The sequence below is a fragment of the Propithecus coquereli genome, unplaced genomic scaffold (genome assembly GCF_000956105.1).
Source record: "Propithecus coquereli isolate 6110/MARCELLA unplaced genomic scaffold, Pcoq_1.0 Scaffold235, whole genome shotgun sequence".
Classification (NCBI taxonomy): Eukaryota; Metazoa; Chordata; class Mammalia; order Primates; family Indriidae; genus Propithecus; species Propithecus coquereli.
In genome coordinates this window covers 682,905-697,831 of record NW_012147897.1, presented here as the reverse complement: position 1 = coordinate 697,831, position 14,927 = coordinate 682,905, and the positions used below count along the sequence as shown (strand labels likewise).

Here is a 14,927-nt window from a genome sequence, read left to right as displayed (position 1 = left end):
CTGAGAAAGGTGGTAAAAATCCCTTTGGAAACCTAAACTAGAGCTTTGTTAAACAGCTTATGTCTGAATAAATGTCTACGGGGAGGAAGAAGAATTGCTTTGCGTCTATGCGTGTATGTGTGTGTGTGTGTGTGTGTGTGTGTGTGTGTGTGTGTGTGTGTATAAATGTGTAGTGTACAGTATAGTTTGAAAGTTAAATAGGTATAATATGAAGGTTAAATAGAAAAGGTTAAATATCAGGGTATTTTTAATATCCAAATATCCATATGGTCCCATTTATTTAATATGACAAATAAAAATAAGCCTTATTGTCAATTTAAAAAATAAAAATATTTATCTTTGGCCAGTCTAGCACTTGAAGTCTGGAAGGAATAGCTAAAAGAATTTTGTTGAAGTGATTATTAGCAGTTTGTATTTACTGATTATCTTCATTATTTTGGAGACTGTATCAAACAGTCAAAAGCAACCCTGAGGTGGGTACTGTTATTTACAACAACTAACAAAAGAGAAAACATCTGCTGGTGGCATAAGCAGGATGACAAGATTCACACAGGGTAAACTGCCAAGCTGGAATATATGCTCATATGTTTGTGCATTAGCCTGAGGACTGATTTTTTTATGTTAAAGAATAAAAATTCTAAGTGATTCGGCAATGTTTGATCTGAGAACTATCCTTGAAACATTTTCTTTTTTTGGAAACTACCACATCCTACCTCTCTGGATATTCCTTTGCAACATCCTCTCAACAATCTTCCTGCACTTCAGGGTTCTATGAGATTTAAATTTTGTAATTTGTACATTTTTCCAGTATGATTTCATTTACTCTCATGATTTCAGATACCAAATATCATGTCAATATTTCTGAACAAACAGCTCTGTTGTGCTATTTTTTCTGAAGTTCATCCATATCCAAATGCATACTGTGTATAAGAATGAGTTTACCAGTGATAATATGAATGACAGGAATGTGCATCAATATTCATTATTTGCTGCCAGAGAAAAATAGGGAGAAGGTGCTAAGAAATTATTCTACATGTCTTATATTTCATCAATTCATGTTCATTCTTTACATATTTGCTGAGAGTCTTTCATGTATCATGTTGATGACAGATACATGAAGATAAATAAAACTCTATGCCTTTTAGCATTTAGCAGTCAGTGTGCATAGTGGGGGTGGAGCTGCACAGATAGGATTCCATGAAAACAGTACAAAAGATTGCACGGAAAAGCAATGGAAACTATTCTAGGTGTCTTATTACTGATTCAATAAAAGCAGCTCCACTTTGATATTATTCTATTTGGTTTAATGTTGTATTATTTTGTTAAAAAGGCTAAAAAGTCACTAACTTAGGATAAATGGTTAGAAGTAAATTTTCCACGTTGGAGAACATAACATGTTTAAGGACTTATGGTAAATTTTGAAGACTATAGTTGATTAACTTGCCAAATATGCTTTTGAGCATAGTATATAAATGAACTCCTTATTCCAATAGATCTGAGTTTTATCCAAAAGTATGTCTGCTTTTTTTTATGTGGTTTCAGATCTGACTAAAGAGCTCATATTTCCACGCGTGATGTCTGTTGTCAATAACTCCGAGGTCAAGCTTTTTCTTCTGATTGGGATCCCGGGACTGGAAAATGCCCATGTTTGGATCTCCATCCCCATTTGCCTCATGTACCTGGTTGCCATCATGGGAAACTGCACCATCCTCTTTATCATAAAGACAGAGCCCTTGCTTCATGAGCCAATGTATTATTTCCTTGCCATGTTGGCTGTCTCTGATATGGGCCTGTCCCTCTCCTCCCTTCCTACAATGCTGAGGATCTTCTTGTTCAATGCCATGGAAATTTCACCCAATGCCTGCTTTGCTCAAGAATTCTTCATCCATGGATTCACTGTCATGGAATCCTCAGTGCTGCTAATTATGTCTTTAGATCGCTTTCTTGCCATTCACAATCCCCTGAGATATAGTTCTATCCTTACTAGCAACAGGGTTGCTAAAATGGGACTAACCTTAGCCATTAGGAGCATTCTCTTAGTGCTTCCATTCCCTTTTACTCTAAGGAGATTAAAATATTGTCAAAAGAAACTTCTTTCTCATTCATACTGTCTTCATCAGGATACCATGAAGCTGGCCTGCTCTGACAACACGATTAATGTCATCTATGGTTTCTTTGTTGCTCTCTGTACTATGCTGGACTTGGCATTGATTGTTTTGTCTTATGTGCTGATCTTGAAGACGGTACTCAGCATTGCATCTCTGGCAGAGAGGCTCATGGCCCTAAATACCTGCGTCTCCCACATCTGTGCTGTGCTCATCTTCTATGTGCCCATAATCACCCTGGCTGCCATGCATCGTTTTGCCAAGCACAAAAGTCCCCTTGTGGTAATCCTTATTGCAGATATGTTCTTGCTGGTGCCACCCCTGATGAACCCCATTGTGTACTGTATAAAGACTCGACAAATCCGGGAGAAGATTTTAGGGAAGTTGCTTAACACATGTAGGAGATAAGAACTTGAATAACTAGGAAATAAATTATCAACCAGTAAGTAATTTTTGGCAGTTGCTATATGTTTAATGCTATGGTGGTCACTATCTCATGGATGACTGGAAGGAGGGAATGAAAAGCTATGCAGTGTAGAATTTATAATAAAATTGGGAATATAATTTAAACAGGATAGAAAAATAATCAGTGGATATATGATATCCACTGATTCATAGACGTTTCAGTAACATTTTAAGAAAAATTGAAAGTAAACGTGATAAAGCAGTTGAATTTGAATTAGCTTTTAAAGAATGGATAAGATTTGGGTAGATTAATATTATTCAATTAGCCTTTATTACATATATACATAGTATAATCTCTATACTGTCTAGGAAACGTAAAACAGTAGAGCAGATAGCAGATACGAAGGATGTTAGTCTGGTTGGAATGCAGAGTGTAATTTGGCAAATATTGAGTGACAGTTTTGGATAAAATGAGTGAACCAGATTTTGGAGTACCTAGAAGAGCCTTCTAAAGTCTAAATTTAGGAGGTACTGGAAAGCCGGATTAGTTTCTAAACATATTCCTAACATAATAAATCTAATTTTAAGAACAGTGTGTATGAAAACATGAGCAAGATGGATTGAATTTGGGAGAGATGGGGAAGGGAGATTAACCAGAGATAGCACAAAAATCCTGCTATGAAGTGATGACTCTCCGGATGGGCACAGAGAAAACAAAACATTTAGTTTTTGTTGTAATCAACATATATGTTATAGGAAATTGACAAAGTTTACTGAGAAATAATTTTAAACTCTATGATTTTGCTGTTTAGTCTTTTCTGTGATTTTGTCTTTTTCTTGTGCTTTAAAAAAAATTTAGCCCTAGGATGTTTTTAAAAATTGGACTCCTACAGTACACAGAATTTTATACCATATTTTCACTAAAATTTATATTTTAAACTTTTTCTCATGTACAGATGACATATTTTAGAGAAAAAATCAAATGATTGAGCATACCACTGAAAATTCAGTTTGAAGAATGGCAAGGAATTAAGAATGACATGACAATCTCTCTGGGGTATTGAGATAACAGAGTTGTTACAAATAGAAAAGGAGAAAATTTTAAAAGGGACTGGAGGTTTGAATAATGGGTTCAATTTTATTTTTTTTTTTTTTTTTTCACCTCCAGTTGAGGAGGATCAATTTTATCTTGAGAGGATTTGGCACAGGTGACTAAATTTTCAAAGACAGATATCCTATACAGAGTTTGAAACAGGAGACTAACATGTCACTTATCTGTCATGACTAGGAAAGTAGCATTAGTCTTTTTTGCAAGACAATAATACTCAGATGCAGATATGGAATTAAGCATATATTTTAACCAAGGTTTTGTCATTAAACTGTGAGGATCCTCCCTTATTAAGGTATCTCTAATATACTTTGTTATCCATTGATTCTCGCTGCTGTTATCTTAGTTCAGATTTAAAACTTCTCCTTAATTCTCCAACCATCCTGTACATTCAGACTAGCTACTTGAAAGATGTTTCTAAAATGTAAATTTAACCACACTTAAAATCCTTCAATAGCTGTGCAATAATTTACAAGATAATAGCAAGGCTCTACCTATGCACAAAGGCTTTCCATTCTTCAAGGCCTACTTGTCTCTACTGCTTTCTCTGTTAAAGTTCTCTGCCTTACACCTCAACAGAGTAATACAAAAACATCATGTTGTTATGTACACCTTAACTTTTGCTTTTGTTGTGTTTTCTGTCAAGAATGCTATATATGTTTTCTACTGCTGCCTAACAAATTATCATAAACTTAGTGGTTTAAAACAATACAAATTTATTATCTCACAATTCTGTAGGCTAGAGTTCTGACATAGTTCTCACCGGCCTAGAATCAAGGTGGCAAGCCTGTGTTCCTTTCTCAAGGAACTGGAAGAGAATTTGTTTCCTTGCTTTCTCCAGCTTCCAGAGGTAACCTACAATTCTTGGCTCATAAATGTCTTCCTCCATCTTCAAAGCTAGCAACATTGCATCTCCCTGTGACTTTCTTCCATAACATTTCTTGCCCATGGCTGGGAAAGGCTCTCTGCTTTTAAGGATTCATATGATAATATTGGGTCCACCTGGAAAATCCAGGATAATCTCCCTATGTCAGGTTTTTAACTTCAATCCTGTTTGCAAAGTATCTTTTGCCAATTAAGGTAATATATTCACAAGTTTCAGGGATTAGGACGTTGAAATGATTGGGAGCGGCTGAATTCTGCCTGCCACAAATGCATTTCCTCAATTTCTCTTTCTCCCATTTATCTCTCTAGCAGGACCCAGCTTAAATATACTTACTGTATTAAACTGTACAGACACCTTCTCATTCCAAGTATAACAGATTTGTACCTCGATTGTGTTCCCTTTCATGATATGCTGATTTCTACACCATAATTTATAATAATTATCAGCCTTTATTTCAAAGGTTGTTTGTCTCTGCCAAATTGTGAACTCCATGAGATGTGTATGTCTGCACATCTTATTTAGTTTTAAACTTTTAGTGTGTAGTACATATTTGGACAAAGAATAAATATTTGTTGATCAATTTATAAATCCATGAGTGAAAACCATTCAATGAAAGAACTACTCATTTCTTATGCTCAAAATCTTGAGCATCCTTTGTGGACCGAGCCCTGAATACACCATGTCAATTACCTAAAATTATAACACATTATCACTCCTTCAGGCAGCTTCTTTCCTCCTACTACAATCATATAGTGTATGCCAAAATGTTTCTGTCTAACTTGCTAAAGATCAGAGAACTTGCTTGCTCTATTACTTCTCTTCATCTCAGTCTATTTTTGTGTTAGTATTCACTATCTCACTTTAATTTTCACATGCAGGGTTTCACAAAGTCCTACAGAAGTTTTTCTCCCAACTGTATATCAAAATTTTCCTCTTCTCTCCAACTGTTCTGCCATAATTCTTTCCAAATCTGCATTTTTCCATGTTAGAACTTTTTCCACAATCCTCTTATTTTCTTTCTTTCTTCAGTCTCACTCTCCTATCTGTTCTCCACTTTGCAGCCAGAGAGATCTTTAGTAAAAGTAAATCAGGCTAAGTTACATACTCGCTTAAAACACTGTCATCCTCTCCTACTACACTTGGGCTAAGGAACAAAGCCCATGGCCTAAAGAATCCTTATAATCTTAGTGATGCACTTTTTTCTGCCTTCTTTCAGGCCTGTGGTCTGTTTCAGCTGGACCTGTTTTTCTTTAGGCATAATTAGAACCCAGACCAGAAAAAACAGACAAGAATCAAAGAACGAAAGACTCCTGCAAGAAAGAAAAATCTATACAATTCATTAATTGCAAGATCCTGATTTTGCATCAAGCACCAGAGCCAAAAAAAATACAGTGACTTGCTCAAGGTCACACAATAAATAGTAACTGAAATTGTTAAAAAAAAAAAAAAGTGAAGATGAGAAAGTTTCCATAAACTCATCTACTCTGACTCTTAGTGATAGCCCATTTAAATAGATATTATAAGCTTAAGAAAATCTTGAGACAAAAATCTAATGAGTAAAAAGTAAAAGAGCAATGGGAAGAAAGAAGGCGAACTTTATGGGGTCAGAGAAAGTACGAGACTTAAACCTCTTTCCTAGGTCTTCCTCAAATCAAAGCATTGTAGGATTGGTCCCGGATATGGTAGCTGAAAGAATTGAAGCCATTTACAATGGTGTAAGAGAGGCATTGGGATTTAATCCTCTTTTAACTTGGTGGTAAGATTGGTAAAAGGAAGCAAAACTTGGATGGATCAATTTTGTGATCTGGAGACATAAGGTAATCTATATAGGGACAAATCTATTGCACACACTTAATTGGCAATGTATTATTTGATCATTATTTTACCAAATATCTTTCATACAGTGTCTCACTTAATCCTGATAACAATGATCTGAAGTAGATATTACTCTCATCCAAAATTTACAGCTTAGACAATTAAAGTGATGTTAGTGAGAGGGCCAACTAGAGTTGCCTGGTACTCATCTCCCCCACAAAAGAGACCAGAGCAAATACATTTCTATTGTATGTGACTATAAACAACTATATTTTGACTGGGGTGACTGAGGAAGTAGGCTGCAGAGCACCAGGTAAGCAGCAATATCCGTGTGGTGCCCAAAAGCCCAGGATAGCACCACGGAGAGCAGAGGGAGGCACCCTGCCTCTTCACACTGTGTCTCTTGCCTGACTTTCCTTCAACTTGGATTCAGAGGGGACTTCTTATGGGGAAAGGGTAAGCTAGAGACCCTGAATAGTCTCCACTTCCACCATAGATGCCAGCAGTCCTTGCTATAGGAAAGTCCCCAATCCTCTTAGGCCCTGAATCCAGGTTGGATAGTTGCTGGGAGCTCACATGACTGCATTGCTTCAGAGTAGGAGCCCCCAAATTAAGTACATAATCCACATACAACGTAAGCTGTTATGATATGGCACAGTCTTGAACCTGGACCCACTGCTGTAGTGTGCCCTGTGGCTTTGTCTTGGTAGTAACCAGTTTGTGCTGGCTTTGACTGGCATATGTGGAACCTTGCTCCAGTGGGGTTGCCAAGTCCTGATAAATAAAGTAGAACTACCTTCTATTGAAACTGAGTGTTAATCATTCTCAAAGCTTTTGTTCAGTATTGTAAACTGACGTAAGCTTTGGCTCAAGGCTCAGGCAAGTAGCCAAAGTCCACCTCTTATATTATCTCATATCCTCCACCACCCAAAGTTAGATTTCTAGGCTTATTCTTTTGCACAGTGGTCAGTATCCAATCACTAGATATGCAAAAAATGATGTTGGTATCTTAACGGGGATTGCACTGAATCTGTAAATCACTTTGGGCAGTATACATATTTTAACAATGTGGATTCCACCGATCCATGAACATGTTACATTTTTCCATTTGCTTAAATCCTCTGTGATTTCCTTCCTCAGTGGTTCAAAGTTCTCCCTGTAGAGGTCTTTCACATCCTTGGTTAAATAGATTTCTAGGTATTTTATTTTCTTTGCTGCTATTGTGAAAGGTATTGAGTCTTTGATTTGTTTCTCAGCTTGACTATTGTTGGTGCATATGAATGCTACTGATTTGTATACATTGATTTTCTAACCTGAGACTGTGCTGAATTTATTTATCAATTTCAGAAGTCTCTTGGCATAATTTTGGGGTTTTCTAGTTATTAGATCATATCATCAGCAAAGAGCAATAGTTTGACCTCCTCTTTCCCCATTTGGATACCCTTGATTTCCCTCTCTTACTGGATTGCTCTGGCTAGAACTTCCAGCACCATGTTGAACAGAAGTAGTGACAGTGAGCAACCTTGTCTGGTTGCAGTTCTAAGTGGGAATGCTTTCAATTTTTCTGTGTTCAGTAAGATGTTGGCAGTGGAATTGTCATATATGGCTATTATAATATTGAGGTATGTTCCAACTATGCCTATTTTGTTAAGAGTTCTTATCACAAAAGTGTGCTGAATTTTGTTCAATGCTTTTTTTGCATTTATCAAGAGGATCATATGGTCTTTGTTTTCGCTTCTATTTATGTGGTGAATCACATATAGATTTGTGTATGTTGAACTGTACTTGTATCCTTGGGATGAAGCCCACATGATTGTGGAGGATTATTATTTTTTTGATGTGCAGATGAATTTGATTTGCTAGAATTTTACTGAGAATTTTTGCATCTATATTCATAAGGGATATTGGCCTATAGTTTTCTTTGTTGTTGTTGTTGTTGTGTTATTTCTTGGCTTTGGTATCAAGGTGATATTGGCTTTGTGGAATGAGTTGGGGAAGATTCCTTCCTTCTCTATGTTATGAAATAAGTTATGCAGTATAGGTACCAGTTCTGCTTTGTAGGTCTCATGAAATTTGGCTATGAAACCATTGGGTCCAGGAATTTTTTTGTTTTGTTGGGATATTTCTACTGCTGCTTCAATTTTGTTACTTGATATTGGTCTGTTCAGGAGTTCTGTTTCTTCCTGATTGAGTCTAGGGAGGTTGTGTGTTGTCAAGAATTTGTCCATTTCATCAATGTTTTCAAGTTTGTGTGCATGGAGATTTTTATAGTATTCAGAAATGATATTTTATATTTCCATGGTATCAGTTGTAATATACATTTTTAAAAAATTTCTGATTGAGTTTATTAGAGTCCTTTCTTTTCTGTTTCTGGCTTCTGGGTCTGTGCTGCATGTGGAACCAGAAAAGACCCCAAATAGCCAAAGAAACCTTAAGCAAAAAGAACAAATTGGGAGGCATCAAGCTATAGTACAAGGCTATGGTAACCAATACAGCATGGTACTGCTACAAGAACAGAGACATAGACCAATTGGTCAGAACAGAGAACCCAGATATAAAACCACCCTCATATTGTAATGTGATCTTTGACAAAGCAGGTAAAAATATATACTGGGGAAAAGAATCCCTGTTCAATAAATGGTGCTGTGAAAACTGGATAGCCACATGTAGAAGACTGAAACAGGATCCACACCTCTCACCACTCACAAAAATTAATTCACAATGGACTTAAACCTAAGACATGAAAAATTCCTTTCTTTCTTAAAAATTCCAAAATTAAAGCCAAAAATTCCTTAAAAATTCCTTTCTTCCATCCTCATTTTCTCAATAATTGGGTCTTTGTGTAATAAGCAACTGGCCCTAGACTGAAACCCCCTGTGGTTTCGACAACAAAAAGGTAACTCTATCTGGAGCATTGTGGATGTACAATTGTAATGTACATATAAGAGGATATAACAAACTTTCTTCTTGGTTCATTGGCTTACGATCTTTCTGATATGGTCAGTCCCTTAATCCCTTTCCATTTACCTCCCATCATCCTTAAACCTTCCCTAACATGCTAGAGAACAAGGAAAACAAAAACAACACCTCAGATACTTCCCTGAATATATTTTACTCTTTATCGCTTCTGCCTAAGCTTTTCACACGTTATTCTTTCAGACTGGAACACATTTTTCATCCTCCCTCTTATAGTTGTTAGCTGTCTCATTCCTACATGTCTCTTAAGGTTAGCTACTGTGTCAACTCAGGAAAACTTTTTAGATACTCTCTTCCTCCCATGAAGAGGAAGATAGCTCTTTTCTGCTCTTGTATTAACCTTTTTATTCTTTGAGCAATACAATTATATGGTTGTATAACAAATTATCCAAAACTTTAGTGTCTTGGAATATTTATTTATTTTTTATAAACCTGAAATTTGGACTGAATTCAGAGAATGCTTGATTGTCTGCTTCACTGGGCCCTAGCTGGAGAGTCTGGAAGGGTGGGGACTGGAATAATCTGATGGATGACTCACTCAATGGTGGTCGATGCTAACTCAGCTAAGGCTGAGGCCTTACCTGAGCCTATTGGAAAAACACCTGCATGTGGCCACGCTCTGTGGTCGGAGCTAACTCTCAGATTGGGGGCTGGATTCCACAAGCAAGTGTAGAGTGAGACAGAGAGAAGCAGAGATAGATTGGAGATGGGGTAAAGAGAGAAAAAAAGAAGTAGCACAAAACTGATCACCTTTTATGACCGAGCCTTAAAAGTCTCACATGGTCATCTCCACAGTATTCAATTCAGGAGGCATTTACAAAGTCCTACTCAGTTGTAAGGGGAGAAGAAATAGACACTGTCTCTTGAGGAGTGGCAAGTTTCTGGAAGAGAATGTGAGATTAGAATTATTTCTGTGGCCATTTTTGGAAAATACAATTTGCCACATTATACTACATTGTATTTCTATTCCCCCAACCCCTGCTAGACCAGAGTGAGAGTTCTGTGAGGGCTGTGATCTGTTGTTCATCCCCATATATGTTTGTTAGTAAATAAATAAATGTCTCCTCTATTTCATGGTCATTAGATATTATAAAGGATGAACAAGTGTGGGTGCACTTAAGGTGATAGTGCCTCCAATATTAGACCCAATTAGTAACAAAAGGCATGGGTCACCCGATCTCGGATCTGTTTTGTCTTCACACTATAGACAATAGGGTTCATCAGGGGAGGAAAGAGAAGATACACGAAACCCATGAACACCTGGACCAGGTGGGGCACCTGCTTTCCAAAGCGGTGGATGACAGACAAGCCAATCATGGGAGTGTAGAAGAGAAGCACAGCACAGATGTGAGAAACACATGTGTTAAGAGCTTTCAGTCTCTCAGCCCTGGAGGCGATGGACAGTACAGTGTGCAGGATCAGGGTATAAGAGAAGAGGATGAGTAGCGAGTCTATACCCACTGTGGAAATGATGACAAACATGCCGTAGACGCTATTGGCCTTGATGTCTGCACAGGCCAATTTCATCACTTCTTGGTGGAGACAATAAGAATGTGAGAGGACTGGGGAGCCACAGTAGGGGAATCTTTTGAGCATGAAAGGCAATGGGAAAATGAATGCTACACTACGTCCCAGAGAGGCGAGACCAATCCTGCCAATGGCAGCATTGGTGAGAATGGAAGCGTAGTGCAAGGGGCGGCAGATGGCCACAAAGCGGTCAAAGGCCATAGACAGTAGCACAGAGGACTCTAGGAAGGACAAACAGTGAATGAAAAAGAGCTGGGCAAAACAGGCATCACGACTAATCTCCCGTGCCCCAACCCAAAAGATGCCCAGCACCGTAGGGAGGGTGCACAGGGACAGACCCAGGTCAGTCAGAGCCAACATGGACAGGAACAGGTACATAGGTTCATGGAGCGAAGGCTCTGTTTTAATGATAAAAAGAATTGTGCAGTTGCCCAGGATGGAAACCAGGTACATGAAGCTCAGTGGGATGGAGATCCAGACGTGCACGTGCTCCAGCCCAGGAATGCCACTCAGCAGGAAGGTAGAGGAGATGCTGCTGCTGTTTTCCAGGGATCCCAGTGTCATTGTGTGTGGAAACAAGGGGGAAATTGAGTTCTCTCCAAAGTCCTGAAATGAATTGAGGAAATGAGAGTGATTGCACCTGGCAGAAATTAAAGAGAGAAAAAAAATTAGAATCAAATAGACCTAAAATTGCACAGCTCCTTCCAGCAGTGGTTTCACTCTGGTCCCTGGCTTCCTCTCAACATCTTTTTGACAGAAATATTTTTAGTCTCAAAGTTTCAATAAGAAACAAAGACATGAAATTTTGAAGTGACTGCTATGTAACTTGTAAGAGCCACACTGGGTGAGATGGATATTCTACATGAGCTCTTCCATGTTTTTTGCTCTGTCTGGACCTCTGTATCAACCAGGGCTTCTTCTTGGCCTCTGGACTTTTTAGTAGGCTCAGACGATGGGAAGCACCAAAGATTGATAGGAGTATGGGGGAGAGAGTTCGGGCTCTTTCTCCATGGCACTGTGGGTTGGCAGTGGCTGTGTTCCACCACTGAAGGCCACAGCTATTGTTGGGGACCTTTCTTCTACAGCAGCACACCTTCTTGGGCTGCGGTAATTGCTCTTTTGCTCCTCAGACTAAGGAGTGAGAATACCTTCACTGTTCCCATTGGCCATATTTAAGTTTGCCTACCCCTTAACGAATAGAGCTTTCATTAAACAATCCTCATGTGACTCTGTCCTTCCAGGCCTCTCACTAATGTTCCAACTTTGTTTTTTTCATCTTTTTTTCACCTTATCTTACGTTGATTTCTTTGTTATTTTTTAATTTATTTTTCTTTCTTTCTCTTTTTTGTTTTTGTTTAACCTGGCTAGGTCAATGAGAGCCCTAATGCTAGACATAGACCAACCTTCACTAACCATTTCTCCTGGTTTTCCTGACAGAGAAGCCTAGCCTTGTCCAGATAGTTCATAAATGCTGCTCAGGTCACAGCATTTCAGAGAGAACTGGAAAGTGTGTGAATGTCTGTGAAGCTATTCCTGACTGCTAGAGTAAGAGGGCAAAGCCCTAATCCTCCTGTCAGTCAGTAATTGGCATTCTCCAGAAGTCTAGAAATGCAACTACTGTGGACCTTGGTAACAGGACCTAGCTAGCAGGAGGGGCTGAAGCACTACCACACATGGCCACCTCCCCAATTACAAGGCTGAGTCCAGGAGAGTCCACAGAACACAGGGCAGGGATGCTGGGAGGACCCATTCTTCTACAGATGAAGAAATGAAGGCTCAGGAGAGTGTAGTCACTTGGCAGAATTTCATATGCCAATTTAGGCCTCCTGAGTTGCAGAGCAATAATATTTCCATTCTAAATTAATAATGCCACTAGAATGTGAGCTCAAAAAGGGTAGGACATATGTACATCCATAATTTGCTGAAATAAAAAAAAAAAAAAGGTAGGAATTTTGCTTTATTTACTTCTGTAAAGCCAGTGCTTAGAATATGCTCTGGTTTATAGCAGTTGCTCAGAATTTTTTTCCTTGCATAAGTAAGAGTTAAATTTTCCTTAGTTAGCTATCAATAACTTGATGTTTTATCTCCTTAAAAAATCCCTGTGAATAATGTTCTACTGATAGCATGAGGAAACAGAAGTTTCAAAGAAGTTATTGACATGTCTAAAATAAGAGAAATAGTAAATGACCAACATCTGACTTTTCTCTAGATTTCGGGCTCTAAACAACTGTTACACCTTCTTCCCACACAGAGAATAATTCAGCATCAATTAGCAGCAGCTAGCTGAATAGGTCTTCAAAAATGGTGCTGACTCTTTAGTTAAATTAATAAATAAGTGGATTGGAGAAATATACATAAACATAATACACAGACATTTTCTCTGTCACTTTGAATACCAGTGACATTAATAGCCAGTGTCATTAACTCACTGTCCATCTGAAGGTCAGATTGGTGCTCGTGCTGTGCTCCTCAGCTTCTACTGTAGCCATGATTAGTGCTTACCACGTTACATATCAAACTGAATTCAGAAGAGCTGTGATAAACTTACCTGTCAGAGATAGACAAGCTACATGGTGGTTAACAATATAACTTATAAGATGGAAATAATCTAATATATAACTAATATAAAACCTAATATATCATATAACCTATGGCAGAAAATATTTTTGACATTAAAATGAAGTAGGGTAGTGAAGAAAAAAGAAATATAATTCCCGATGAGCATCTACTATTTTGCCGGGCTCTGTATCAGGAACATTGCAAAAATAATCACATGTAGACTTTAGAAAAACTTTGCAAGTTAGTATTATTCCCTTAATTTGCGAATGAGAAAAGAGAAACTTAGAGAATTTGATCATGTGCCTAAAGTCATACAGGCAATCAGTGCTGGAACTGGAATTCAAACTTAGATCTCTGGAGCTCCAAAGCGCATACTAAAAATTTGGAAAGATTAAGGTTAACAAATCCAGACAAACGTTTAAATTAAGGCATCCTGAAACGGGTGAAGGTTAAATGACAAAATATATGGAGAAATATCAAAAGTCTCTTTCCCACCTCTATTTGCCATAAGCTCAAGAAAAACTCTCTTTGGGATTGGAATTTGTGCTTCACATGTTCAGGGGAAAGGCAAAATAAGAAACAGAGAAAGAATGATGAGAACAGGTTGGAGAAGAGAACCCAGAAATAAAAGAAAATCCAGAATAATTAAGCCAGTTGATATCTGCTTAGGAAAGATCACCTTTAGCCTGATGAACAGAGAGATTTTAGTAGTATGTGCTTCTTAATAAAGATCATCAGATTATGCATTATCAGGTTTGGTGAAGACTTCATCATTCCTGACTAGTACTAAAGCAGTTGTCCAGAGTAGGCTGAGATGGGGGACAGATTTAACCCATGGCCTTTCTGTCCCAAGTTGCTTTGCTTGGAGACTATTTCCTGCAGGGATTTAAGCAAGTTCAATGGCTATTCTGATTCTATTATTTATATTCTGTGATCACTCAGGGAAATGTCCTTTTATTTCACAGAAAAGTTTTCCTCCCCGAGGGTCAGATTAATTCGTATCCATCTATCTCTTTGCTTCTTAGAAATACCTCCTGATTCAACTACCTGTGTCTGAGACTAAGAGGTAGATGAACCCTTAATAACTGAGCTCATGTCTTGCCTGCACGCCTAACTTGCTTGTCTCTCTGGGTCTCATCAATATTCCTGCTGTTACCATACAGGAGACAACTCTCTAGTCAGGGACCAAGGGAGTGAATGGAGAGAAAGCTTCTGTCTGCTTTCTGAGCTAGTGCTAAGATCAAACCTGGGATCCCATGAAGCCAGCAAGATCTTACCTCAGCAGTTGCCATCTTTAGCAGGAACCCTCTACAGCCTTTTTGCGACCAAAGTCCCTTCTCTCACCTCTCTCTCTCCAAAGCTCAGCCTGAGCCTCTTGAGATCTCTTCTTGGCTCCACACTCAGCACCAAACACCTGTCTCCTATATCGATTCATCACATACCACGACTAAAAACGAGAGGCTATGGGAAGTACGGAGAGACTGGAAGATGGAAGTTTAAATCCCTGATTTTTATGCAACTGCCTATTGAGACCACTTCAAGGATT

The 14,927-nt window shown here is 38.3% G+C and overlaps 2 protein-coding genes across 2 annotated transcripts; one reads left to right on the top strand and one right to left on the bottom strand.

The window, feature by feature from the left end:
• The first annotated feature begins 1,542 nt into the window (after positions 1–1,542).
• Positions 1,543–2,577, top strand: LOC105811438 (olfactory receptor 51A7). Its single transcript, XM_012645632.1, has one exon. It carries the CDS (start codon positions 1,575–1,577, stop codon positions 2,511–2,513), a length of 939 nt encoding a protein of 312 aa, XP_012501086.1. The 5' UTR covers positions 1,543–1,574; the 3' UTR covers positions 2,514–2,577.
• A 7,815-nt stretch (positions 2,578–10,392) lies between these two features.
• LOC105811434 (olfactory receptor 51G2) lies at positions 10,393–11,417 on the bottom strand. Its single transcript, XM_012645628.1, has one exon. The coding sequence runs from the start codon at positions 11,384–11,386 to the stop codon at positions 10,445–10,447; it is 942 nt and encodes a 313-aa protein (XP_012501082.1). The 5' UTR covers positions 11,387–11,417; the 3' UTR covers positions 10,393–10,444.
• Positions 11,418–14,927: the final 3,510 nt, after the last annotated feature.